At 42.4% G+C, this 12,683-nt stretch overlaps 1 protein-coding gene across 6 annotated transcripts in view; it reads right to left on the bottom strand.

The window, feature by feature from the left end:
- Nucleotides 1-3,423: 3,423 nt before the first annotated feature.
- The window catches only part of NBEA (neurobeachin), a 662,109-nt gene continuing 652,849 nt past the window's right edge, over nucleotides 3,424-12,683 (bottom strand). For all 6 annotated transcript variants that reach the window (XM_048215508.2, XM_048215507.2, XM_048215504.2 and 3 more), the window contains 4 exons: nucleotides 10,663-10,764; nucleotides 8,262-8,458; nucleotides 7,094-7,245; nucleotides 3,424-5,284 (listed from right to left, as the gene is read on the bottom strand). In XM_048215508.2, coding sequence (XP_048071465.2) covers nucleotides 5,194-5,284; nucleotides 7,094-7,245; nucleotides 8,262-8,458; nucleotides 10,663-10,764 — 542 coding nt within the window. In that variant the 3' untranslated portion in view covers nucleotides 3,424-5,193. The remainder of the gene's footprint in view (nucleotides 5,285-7,093; nucleotides 7,246-8,261; nucleotides 8,459-10,662; nucleotides 10,765-12,683) is intronic.

Raw genomic sequence — 12,683 nt, forward strand, 5'->3', positions numbered from 1 at the left:
GGGGGAAGCGGACTGTATTAGCCAAGGGTGTTTCACTGGATCTCAAGCACCGAAAATACAGCTTTGATTAATTAAGGCGGGTGGGGGGGGGTATTTCTTGGTCATTGAGTAAGGCGGGGGTCCAGAATCGGGCCACCTATAAGAAAGAGGGCAATTTAGGTGCTCGCGGGCTGTGGCTGGCAGACGAGGGCATATAATCTTCCATTGCTCATGCATCTATCCTCACCTGTTGTAAACAGCCTTTCTCTGTGCAATGGAGAACATGGTTGCTAGCAGTCACTGGTTTCTTAGTGAGAGATTAGTGACACCAGAGGAGAAGACTTCTCTCCCTCACTTCGGAATATAAATTTCAAGGCAGGCTCTGGCCAACCAAGCCTTGCCCAACCACTGGAGTCACCAGAATGGAGGTGATAGGGTTGGACAGACCTGAGTCCAGGAGGTCCCAAGGATTGGGTCCAGTAAATCCCATTACAGGAAAGGGAGGAAAATACCCCCTTCCCACCAATGCATAGAAGAACTAGGGAAAGGACGCCGAACGGATGAAACGAAACGTGTTCACTAGACTGTGCAAGGCAGTGATCATCCAGGCTTTACTGAGAGCCATGTGCTCCACTAGGGGCTAGACATACATTGTGAAATCTGATTGTCAAAAACAACATGCAAGTGGATGCCGTTATGCCCATTTTAGCTGATCGGGAACTCACAGTTTACTTCCAGAGTGAGGAGCCCAGTTATTGGCTCATGCCCTTCCGTGCTTGAACTGACCAGAATACCAGGAGAAGTTCTTACCCCAAATCATCTGTCAGCCCCCCCCCTTTTTTCTAACTGGATGAATGTGGGTAAAAAGCAGTAATTTAAAATTTCATTCCTTCTTTTATAGCATGGGAATTGCTATAATCAGTGATTCCTTGAACCCGGATGGAAAAAGCCCACGACAGTGGTGATGACTGGAGCATGGTACTCTCTGGAGGACCGCAGAGCAGGGCAGGAGAGGGCAACCCAAGGCAGTGGGCGGAGGTAGGCTGGCAGGCTTTTGAGCATCCCAGCCAACTTTATCACTTTACCCGGGGATCTGGTATTTATCCATTATACATTCAGCAAGTCTACATTTATTGACAATCTGTGTGAGTCCAACACTGTCCTAAAGATACAAGATAAGAGAGAGCCATTGCCCAAGAAGCTCACAGCCGCCAGGGAGGAGAGGCAAGTAAGCCATGACCACAGAGCACTCAGTGCTGTGAGAAGGACATATCAGGCTTGAGGAAGCTAACTCAGCAGGCAGGGAAGGCCTCACAGAGGAGGGAGCACTTGAGCTGAATCTGTAACAATAGGTAGAAGTATTACGATGTTGTAATTTACTTGAAAATATCCACTATAGACATTGTGATAGTATTTGCTAATTGATACTGCATTCTAAGGGGTGGTCAGTGGCTGTGATCAGAGATTTACACTCCAGAGCATTTAATCAGCAAGATCTCAATATAAGTCAGGGCCCAGAGCTCCAACTTCCTTATTTCAAAGGAAACCGGAAACTTTTATTAAGTTAGGATAGTGAATGCTAAGAACGGCTTTTCAGTGGGGGAAATTATTGCCTTCTTAATTAGCATAAAGGATGCTATAAATGGTCTCTCATTGATGAAATTAGTGGTATTAATATGTGTGAATTCAATATGCACCGGCTACAGTATTTTAGAGACCTTTCCTCCCTCTCCTCAACCAGGTATAGGAATCCACTGAAGCCGTTAGTCTATACCCTTAGTTTGGGTGCTCGAGGCTGATACCTAAATGATTGGTGTGGAGGATTCTGTTGGCATCACAAGGCTAATAGGACCCTGCTCTTAGAATGCTGGGTTGTCAGATCATCTAAAAAGGCACTGGCATTCACCAAGCTCACGGAAGAATTCTATGCTTGTCTTATACTGGCCTGCTAAAATACGTTTGGTGAAAGGGGCACTTGGGTGGTGCAGTTGGTTGAGTGCGTGACTCTTGATCTCAGCTCAGGTCTTGATCTCAGGGTCACGAGTTCAAGCCCCATGTTGGGCTCCACGCTGGTTAAAAAGTCTCTCCACACGTGGCAGAATTTGGTCCTGAGAATGTCTTGCATCATAATATAGCGCACGTGGGGTTTGAGTGCTACCTTTACCTGCCAAAGGCCGTCCGTGACCGTGTTGGTTTAGGTCCATTTGCGGCAAGTTCAACCGGAGAGTAAAGGCAACGAGGTGCTCTCTGGCTGGGAGAACACTAGGGTCCAAGGCACAGGGAAGTTCTCAGGGACTTGTAAATAGGTGGGTTCCCCGGAGGCGCAGGGTGCCGGGGGAGGGATAATGAGACTCTGTCTCTCCTGAAGGACTTCTGTGCTCAGTTACTGAGTTTCGATTTCATCCCTCACATGAGTGTTGTTGAAACTGTGCCCGAGAATGACCCACATTGGAATCACCTGGGAGGGATGGGGCCTAGGTTCTGCTCTTAAAATTAAGCTCCCCAGGCAACCCCCCCCCAACACCACCAGAGTTTAATACTGAAAGCCAGCGCAGGGTGCTCAGCAGGGGGATGACTGGGTAGGTGATTGGGTGGTGGTTTGAACCCGAGTCTCTGGCAGCAGGGGCAAGTATGATGGGAAAGTCTGACTGGAGACTCCGATACCGGTCAGGTTTCCATGACAGTTCAGATGATGGTTCTAGAAGCGGGGAGTTGGTTTAAAGAGCTGCCGGTAGCCGGCCTGAGTGACTGATGGGCTGCCAGGAGGCTGGTTTGAGGGAGCCGGCTGGGCTTCTGATGACTGACAGATGTCTGGCTGGGGGACAGGGTGGAGAGTGATAGGAGCAAGCCTTTCTCAGGCTGCTGTTGGTTGTCCTTTTGGTCTTGAGTCTGCAGATGGAAGCTTGCTTGCAGTTCTGTCACTCCAAGGGCTGGCTGGACTGCTACCCCACTGCCCGTGCCGAACCAGAGTGACCGAGCCCCCTCGGCAACCCCCTCGCCCACCCTCTGCCCTGCCAGCAGCTGCTGTGCTCCGGCAGGTTGCTCAGTCCCTGCCTGTGTCATGCCTGGCCCATGACAAATTCTAGAAAGCATGATTCAGATGAGAACAGCATTATTTGATAATAGTCATGTAACGAGCAATTATACTCTTCACCATCACCTGCGTTTAGTTCCTTTTAAATAAAATAAAAATGATCCAAAAAGTGGATTAAGTGGAAGAAACAACCGGGCTGTTTCCCTCTGGTCACTGTTGCCCCAAATCCCTGCCAGATCGTCAAGCAGAGAAGCTCATGTTTCAGCAAATTACGGAACCTCATTAGGACTCTACTTCATGTTTTGAGATGCCGTAGGCCTTTATATGAGGTGATGTTGATTTCTTCAACTTGTATGACAACATAATGAATGCATGTTAGTGAAGTGTCCAATGAAATGTGAAACAATCAGTGAATTCTTTGCATATTTTATTTTTCTTTTTTTGATTTCCAACTCACACACATCTGGCATATTTTACATCTTTGCAATAAAACATGGTTACAATAGCTTAAGGAATTTATATATCCAAAATATTTCACCATGATCTCAAGATGAAATGAACTTGTCTTCCAGATGTTCGGTATCCTCCAAATTCTAAGCTACAAACTCAAGATATTGCTTACAGCCTGGTGATGAATAACTTAATCATTATGCTGATCCCCCAGAATTTCAGAATATCATAAATACAAACAACAATGAAGAAGGAATTCAGTGCTAAAACTTACTAATACAAGGTGGATGACAAATAAGTAATCACGTCAATAAATAATGATATGTTTCTGGTGCAAAGTGCCAATACAAAGAACCCATTATCTTGTTGTATCTTTTTAAATAAATGACTGCAAGTGAGTATAAATTCTGAGAAAATTACATTCCTGGAACATGCCTCATAGCCCTACCGACACAATATGTACATCTATGACGATACAGCCACCAAATATACAAAGAAGAAACATGAATAAAGTGTATATACCCCTGGGTGTATAACTTGATCAGTACAAGGTATGGAAAATCATTTGATACCCATCATTTTATATCATAAAAGATGAAGTGCCTTAGGCTAAGAATGTGGCTTCGGGTGAGAATTGCACAAGAACCTAAAAGAATAACCTCAGTTATTGTTATAATAAAGTCTGACTCGTTATTAAAGAAACTAAGCTATTCGAGAACCAAAGAGGGAAAAAACAAAAACAAAAACCAAACCAAAAAGAGTTAGCATCAGATTCTCCTCCCCTAATGTACACACGCTAAGCCAGCAGGATAATTCTGGAAGAGATGTCCAGGAGTTGGGAAGTCATTACTATGGAACTAACGATCGTGACTCCTATTTATACAATAAAAACCAAGACCTCATCCCTAAGCCCCCTTTCTGCTGTGTCTTCAAATTATGAAGGGTAGGGCTGAATTTTCTTTGTATAAAGTAGCAAAAATGGCAAATAATGGCTTAGTATCCAAATGCTTTATGAGCAAATTTCACTTAGAAGGGATGAATTTAGATTAAAAAGTGCAAACCATATTTTGGTGAAAATGTCAAAAATTACTGATTGAGCCCAAATACAACCCTTTCATACAAGCTGTGTCCTTGGACAGATCTTTCTGTTTCATAGTGTGAATGCACCTGTTCCATCAAGACATCAGGATTAAAGAACATGCAAGTTGTAACTCCACAATAAAATTAAGAAACGTTTTGTTCTTTATACAAGGTTTTACTTTTACAAAAGTATCCCTTTAAATAAGATGCATCTGATGTACAAAGTATCAAACGTGTTTTTTTTTTTTTTTTCTCAGCTTGAAAAGAGGCTGGAAATGGGATGCAGGTTAGGTTCAAAGCTTAAACTTTGTAACAACTGGACACAAGGTTCCTCAGAATTGTCAAAAGTCTCTTGTGACGCGTCCTACTACCTTTTCTCAATAAACAACAATATATGAAATAATTACCAAAACATCTCCTAATTCATATAATTTACATGATATAAGCTTGCTTGGTAGCAGCTGGTGTTCAGTCGTGAAAAAACACACAAAGTAAAATGGCTGCCGACTACAATGTACAGCTATTGCTGGGTGTGATGGAATGTACAAGCGGAGGTCGATGTAGACGAGTTTTCTCCACCAGAGATATTGCCTTTCCATGCAGCACTTGTGCTCTCAGCTTTGACTTGGCTTTTGGCTCTTCTTCTGTCTTCAGTATCTGTTCTGATGCTCATAATGCCACCGATTAAAATCTATATTAAAAGCTACAATGCTACCAGAAGCCATGCCAGTGATCAGCGTCCTGGAAAAGCAGAGACGGCAGTTAAGAGTGAGCGAACTCACCGATGTGGTCGCTACTGGCTACTAGGCGGTATCACGATCTCTGAGCCCCCCTGGGTCTTAGTTTTGTGGGCATCGACACAGGATTACAATTTGTTCCTGGTTCTCCTGGGAGAACTTGAATCAATCCTGCTCGGCAGACCGGGACTGCCAGACCAAGTGTTGCTTAGCTTTGGATCAGTCCGCTCATCAGATAAACGCTCGCGAGTAAGCGTCCTCGGTATGAGTATCGCTTCTGCGCATGTGCCACTGCTCTACCGTGGCAGGGACATTATGAGACACAAGAATACTGGAAATCAGGGACGAGATCGAAATAGAAATAGAAACTTGATCAGGGTCTTTCTTCACTCCTCTTTGGAGACCCCTGACACGACTGTGACTGCGGACGCTCCCTGCCTACCATTTCTCCTGATGCCTAGTGAATAAAGCCTCTCTTGCCCTCCTCACCCATCCGGAAAAGTCAATCACTTCCTTCTCCTGACATGCTGTCTCTGCTTCCCCCGTACAATTATTACGATTATTTGAGCTCCGAGGGGGTCAGGAATCTTGGTACTTGGTGGTGCTTAATCTATGATGGTGGAAGAGAATGTTTGCAGCACGGATACATGAATGAGTAAGAATGTCAGGGAGAACATTTAAACTATTTAAAAACACAATTTCAAATACTTTATTTCAAGTACTTTAGAAACCCTCATGTATATACACATAATTACACAATAAAGCGTCCGCATTTACTCATGACTATGGACTACAGCATTCTGGAATACTGCTTAAGTTTTCTTTAAAGACAGGCTGGGCTACAGGTCAAACTTATCCCTTCCCCAAACCAAATTAAATTATGTTGCTTTTATTGATAACTTCAGTGCCATTTTACTAGACTGGGTAGCTGCTTTGTTAAGTTTGTGATATAGCCTTAATATTTATAATATTTTGAAACCCGTATCTTTATAAAGAATATACATACAGTTGAAAAAAGTTGGTTAATAAGCTTTTCTTATTTGTTACATATACAGCAAAAAGAAGAAATTACATACCACACTAAGATTACAGAGTTTAAAATCTTTTAAATTTAGAAATTTTAGACTTCATATTCCAAATATCCTTTTCACTTTATAGTAAACCCCGAGGTGAGTTTTAGGAAGTAGTAAAATCCTCTTGCCAACTGAGGAACAATGGAAAATCCTAGTAATTAATTAACTTTCATGACAATTTTTTTAAAAAAAAAAGATTGTAGTGTTTCAGGGAAATATATAACATATAGCAAAATAACATAAATGAGAAATGGGTGGATAAGAAAGTGGGGGGTTGTTTCAGTAACAGGTGAGTGTTTTGTACCTTTTTCAAACAGAGGCCAGCTCTGCTGGAAAGTGCTACAAAATATGCCTCATGCTGAAACACACCTGTGCTGAGAAGCATGGATCTCCTTCTCAGAGTGGAAGCCGGGGGCCTGAGACGAGGTGAGGATCTTAGAACAGACATGTTGGCGGGAATAATTCGTTTTGGGCAGTGTCTGGACGTGCCTGTTCTACGTCAGAATCATTTCTTCTTTTTTCCGCCCCCCTCCCCCTCCTACTCTTTTCCTCTGTTTTCTTCTTACCAGAAGCGTTTCTTAGAGAACTTACTCCCCTCCTCCATTTACCCTTTTCTGTGCTAGACTTTCTTCCATCTGGGTGCTGGAATTTTATTCACAGCACATTTCACCCTTGGTAGAACGTAAAGAACTTTCAGTGACAGTCTTCACGTGATTACATTTCTCCCTGAGGGGGCTTACCTCTGGTCATGGGACAAGTCCATTGCTCTAATGCCGGCATCACATCCGGGGTAAATGTACAGCTGCTTGAAGTCACAGGCCTGCCACACCTCCACCACACCATTGTCCCCTCCGGTCACCAAGTTCTGGCCATCGCTACTCAGGAGAATGGCCTTCAGAAAAGGCAGAAAAACAAGAATTTCTCTCAGTTTTTCCCAGATGGTCAATGGTCATTACTGAAAAGCCCTCGATACAGTTCCCTCGTAATTATTATCTGCTTTTAGCCATTTGTCCAAGTTGCCTGAAGTCCAGACCACAGAATTTGCAATGTGGAATTCATCAGAGTTCTTACATAAACAAAGGATCTTATTAAAACCAATTAAGGTTACAAAATAACAGAAGTCCCAAAGAGAATATTATCAATCTAATTCAGGAAGAACTTCAGAATTAAGTAACATGATGTTTTGTTAAGTCCTGAATATTAACAATGTCAAGACTTTCAGAACAAATGGCAGAAGCATATTTCAAAACAGTTTTAGTAATGATAAACCAACGATCACAATTCATTTATGAGTGAAGGGCAATCTGGTACATGTAATTTTGGTCTGGGGCTCTAAAGGTAAGATTCTTTGACAATAAACTCACTTTTAATGTCAGGGGGTGCAGCACTGTTTATAAAGAAGCCGAAGAAAAATCTCCTTAGGGGTCTGACCTCTAATCAAACAAAAGCTATCATCTCTAAAATCTAATTCACTGCGTTAACTACTTGGGATTAAATAAACTTTGGGTTTGTTCAAAGCATCCATCTACATGAATTTACATGCTTTTAAAACCAGAATACATTTGGGGCGCCTGGGTGGCTCAGTTAGTTAAGCTTCTGCCTTCAGCTCAGGTCATGATCTCAGGGTACCCTCCAATCCCCTCAATCAAGCCCCCCCTCGAGTCCCCCTCCCACTCAGCGGGGAGTCTGCTTCTCCCTCTCCTTCTGCCCCCCACCCTGTTTATGCTCTCTCTCTTAAATAAATAAATAAATAAATAAATAAATAAATAAATAATATCTTAAAAAACAAACCAGCACACACTTATTTATCAGGATACCAGAGAAATTCCATTACAAATCGTTTAATGTAAGATAGTCAATCAATCTCGCGGCTTCCGTCCCTGTTTAGCCCTGAACATGCAGACTTACCCGGGTTGAATCGTTGATCTCCATCTGAGCCAAAAGCTTCCCGTTAATGCTGAAATTGCTGAATCGCCCTCGTTCATAGTATATGATACAGTGGCCTTCACTAGAGACGGAAATCAAGCGTGGGAACAAGCAGTTTTCTGGTCCTTCAAGGGCTCGCAGCAAATCTCCAGTGATGGTGTGGACAAGGCAAGGGCCCTCTGCAGAAGGAGGATATCCATGGCCAGAGTCATTCATGACGACAAGTCACATAGGCGCTCTCACTAACCCACAAACCCTACCTGGGCGCGTACGCTCTGATTCGTTACAAGAAGGCAGAAAAGAAAAGTAAGGCTGGCAGAAGCCAAGCACTGATGGTAATATTTAAACAGATCATATATGCAACTGATGAATCACGGAGCACTACGTCTGAGACTAACGATGTATTATGTTGGCTAATTGAATTTAAATTTAAAAAATACATATGTACAAAGAAAATAAACAGATCAAATACAGGGAGCTGTTAACACACACAGATCTTTCCAACTTTTTTTTCTTTTTAAGATTTTATTTATTTATTTGACAGAGATAGAGACAGCCAGCGAGAGAGGGAACACAAGCAGGAGGAGTGGGAGAGGAAGAAGCAGGCTCATAGCTGAGGAGCCTGATGTGGGGCTCGATCCCAGAACACCGGGATCACACCCTGAGCCGAAGGCAGACGCTTAACCACTGTGCCACCCAGGCGCCCCCAGATCTTCCCAACTTTTGATCTAGGGAAAGGCTTGGTCTTTTTCTTCATGAGATAATACTCATAAAAAAGGATACACTTCATAGACAATGTGACAACAGAAGATTGTATGTCTCAAAGTTTTTTTAGTTTGTGTTTTTGGAAGTTTTTTTAGTTTGTGTTTTTCAAAAGTTTAGGAGAATTATCAAAACAACTGCTAATTTTCTTGAGTATCATCAAAACTTTAACATGGTGCCACATAAATACATTACTATCAAATGAGTTTTACCGCCTCTGTAGTCCATACACAAAATATAAAAGGTGAAATTAAGATACTTAATCAAGTAATTCAGACTACAGAAACACTTCTTGTCTGTAGATATGAACAGTGAGGCAAGAGTGCAAAAGTAGGATGGGGAGTGACTTATTTTGCTCTGATGTTTTTTACCCCTGGTAGAAATTGTGTTGATAAGATAAAAATTTCACTAGTCAAATTGATAGAAATAACTGGTTAATATGGTTTTGGTATTACCCGCCCCCCAATAAAACAACCTCACAAAGACAGTTAACGAATTACATTTCTATTTTCCAATTGACTCCAGTAGATACGTAGTTTACAAAACAAGCGGCATTATAAGGCTATACCTACATTTTTTTCCTGGTTACTAAAGTGATAGAAAATACAGAAAATTAGGGAGAAAAAGAAAATAGCAATCACCTCTAATATCACCCATCACCTTTGGAAAATACCGTATTCTTCCTATACCTACTATGTGTCTTTATTTTCTTTTCCTTTTCACTTTACAGGATAGAATAATATTATACATATTGTTGTTCTTTTTTTTTAATTAAAAAGACATTTATTGAAAATATCCTGTGTGCCCACAGGGCCATTTACTCTTAGACATGAAAGTGAAAAAACACAGTCCCTAACCTTCAGGCATTATATCCGTTCTCCATAAAGCAGCCAGGATGAGCTCCTGAAAACCAAATCTGATCATCACGTCACTTTGCTCTAAAAAACTTCAGTGGGTTCCCACTGAGCTCGGAATAAAACACACGTGGCAAATCCCTGTGCCACCGGCCCTAACTCTGCCGCAGCAGTACCCGCTCAGCCCCTCTCATCTTCTAGCAGTTTCTCCCAGCATCAGGCTCCTTCCTGCCCCAGAGCCTCACCACGGAGAGCTGGGCGTCTGATCCAGAATCAGAATCCCAGTTTCCTGACTTTGCCTGTAAGAACACTTCTACAAAAAGTCAGAAACCCCTAAGTGATCATGTTTCCTTTCTCACCAACCTCTACACAGCCCCAGGCCTTATGAAGGAAGGGGCTTCTGGAGGGACGTGGGTCCAAGGCTGTGTCTGAGAAGCAACTTGACGCCCCAGGACGCCCACTGCCTCACGGATACCTTCCCCATCTTTTGTACGTTATTTTTAATGGCTGCATTGGAGGGACGTGCTGTAGTTTAATTTAGCAGTGTTCTGGCTAGAACGCTGGTGACCCCAAAATACTACATCAGATTTTATGTATATTCCATATTCGTACTAGTAAATATTAACAATAAAACAAAACAGTTGCAAAGGCCCAGGGATTCCATGGTCTATAGAGAGCCTCCTAAAGGAACTCAATCATAAATCATGGTTACCTTGAGAAAATAGTACAGTTTATAAAGACCTAAAATGAAAGAAATGCCTTCTGACCTTTAGCACCACTGATAACAAGTCCAAGTTCTGCACAGACAGAAACACAGACAACTTCATGGTCATGGCCTGTGAGGACAGCTCTGGGGGCAGGATAGTCACCTGCAAGGAAACAGGAGCGGTGAGTTAGTACAGACTGAGGCCAGAAATGAAGAGCTACACCACGAAATCAAACATTTAAAATAATAATCATTAATGTTTATTAAGGGCATTTACTAGCTGTGTGACCATGAGCCAGTGGCTTAACCTCTCTGCTGTTTCCTCACCTGTAAACTACTACTACAGTAAACCTACAACGTGGGTCGTTGGGATGACTGAATAGGTTAACAGGTGGGACTTGCCTACAACATTACGACAGTGGTGATACTATCCTGCTTTTCCCATCGTTAGGAAACAGACACCAAGCCTGCCAAAGTATTTATAGGCTTTATCTCATTTAATTATGACACTATTCATATGAGGCAGGTACTTATTATCCCTATCTTATGGCCTAGAAACCCAAAGCTTTGCAAAGTTATTCAACCTGCACAAGTTCGTACAGGCTAGCAAGTGTTGGAATTGAACCCAGAGCTATCTAATTTTGAAACCCATGCTCTTACCCATTTAAAAATGTTTCCTACAATCTCCAACAAAACAGGCTGAGGTGCGTTGATTTTGAGGGGAGAGGAAAGTAGTGAAGGAAAGAGAGACGATCATCTCAAGTTTCCACCTGACTTAATGCTAAATCGAATCTAGCTAAAAAGTCCAGCTGCATTATGTGATGTAAGCATTTTCACTGCTAAGTGCTTTCACAATCATTAAGTGAATGACTTTTAAGTGGCAGATATTCTTCTAAGCAGGCTAGGGGCTGGGCGTGTAAAGAGGTGTAAGACAGAACCTGGAACTCTTGAGAACTCATCAAACGACCACGGCCTCCCCCAGGCTTGCCACTGGAGGCGCTGGACAATGTCAAGTGTGAGGAAGAACAGGTTGTGTGCACAGAGTATAGCAGGGATCAAAAGACCTCCATATAAAGACAGCATCAGAATGTCTGGTGAGTAACCCACACAGACAGTGCGAGAAGGACCAGCAAAGTTGAGAGGGCATCATGCCTGACCTTGTCTTATGGGGCCAAACTGTTCGGAGAAGCTCGTCTGAGACAGAAATGAGGGGTCTCTACAGCCTTGGGTGCAGACTTGTGAAGGGGAAGGACACAACAGCAATTCACAGAGGCACTGTGGAAGGTGAACAGGCAATGGTGCCAACCTGGGTAGGGTTCCCAGTGGTTCCTTTGGTGGGTGGGAAAAGAAAGCCAGGGCGGGCCATCCTGGGCAGGTGTGAGGACCCTTAAAAGACTCACTGAAGTGAAATTCTGCTGAAGGTGGGGTGATCAGAAAGGAAGATGTGAGACACTTAGTAACACTACAGTTTGGACCTGAACCACCCAACCACATTCAACAAATATTTATCGATGCCTTGTAATACCACACTATTTCCATTTCTCATTAACATCACGTTAATTAATGTCTTATGTTGCCTCTTACTTTCTGTTTTTATTTTTCAACAGTTCTAGCTGACTCATATCGTATGACATTGGTTTATCTGGGTGTGTGGTTTAGTTGACTCCACAGTTTCGCCTTAGCAAACGGTAAGCCGTATACATAAATATGCCTCTGTGCGTATTTACAAACATATTATTTCATCTTAAGTTATCAGGATTATTGACCATTACTTTTTCTCCTTGAAAAAGCATGTTGGAACTTGGTCTTGTAACTGCAACTCTTCCAGAATTCTTGGTATTTCTCAAACTAGGGTCTGTGTACCCTGGGCTCTGTGGATGTTCTCTTGGGAGTGAAAAGTTCCATGACAAATTTTAAATTTCAGATTTATATTTTGATGATACTCTAAAAATATTTGTTAACCAGTTATTAAAGATGAGATCTCTCTTTGCTGTCGAAAATTTATGCCGTGGCAATTTAAAATTGACATATGCTTTAAAAATTAAGATGAACTAATAATGCAGTGTTTCTCAGATTCATTCA

The sequence above is a fragment of the Ursus arctos genome, unplaced genomic scaffold (genome assembly GCF_023065955.2).
Source record: "Ursus arctos isolate Adak ecotype North America unplaced genomic scaffold, UrsArc2.0 scaffold_10, whole genome shotgun sequence".
Lineage (NCBI taxonomy): Eukaryota > Metazoa > Chordata > Mammalia > Carnivora > Ursidae > Ursus > Ursus arctos.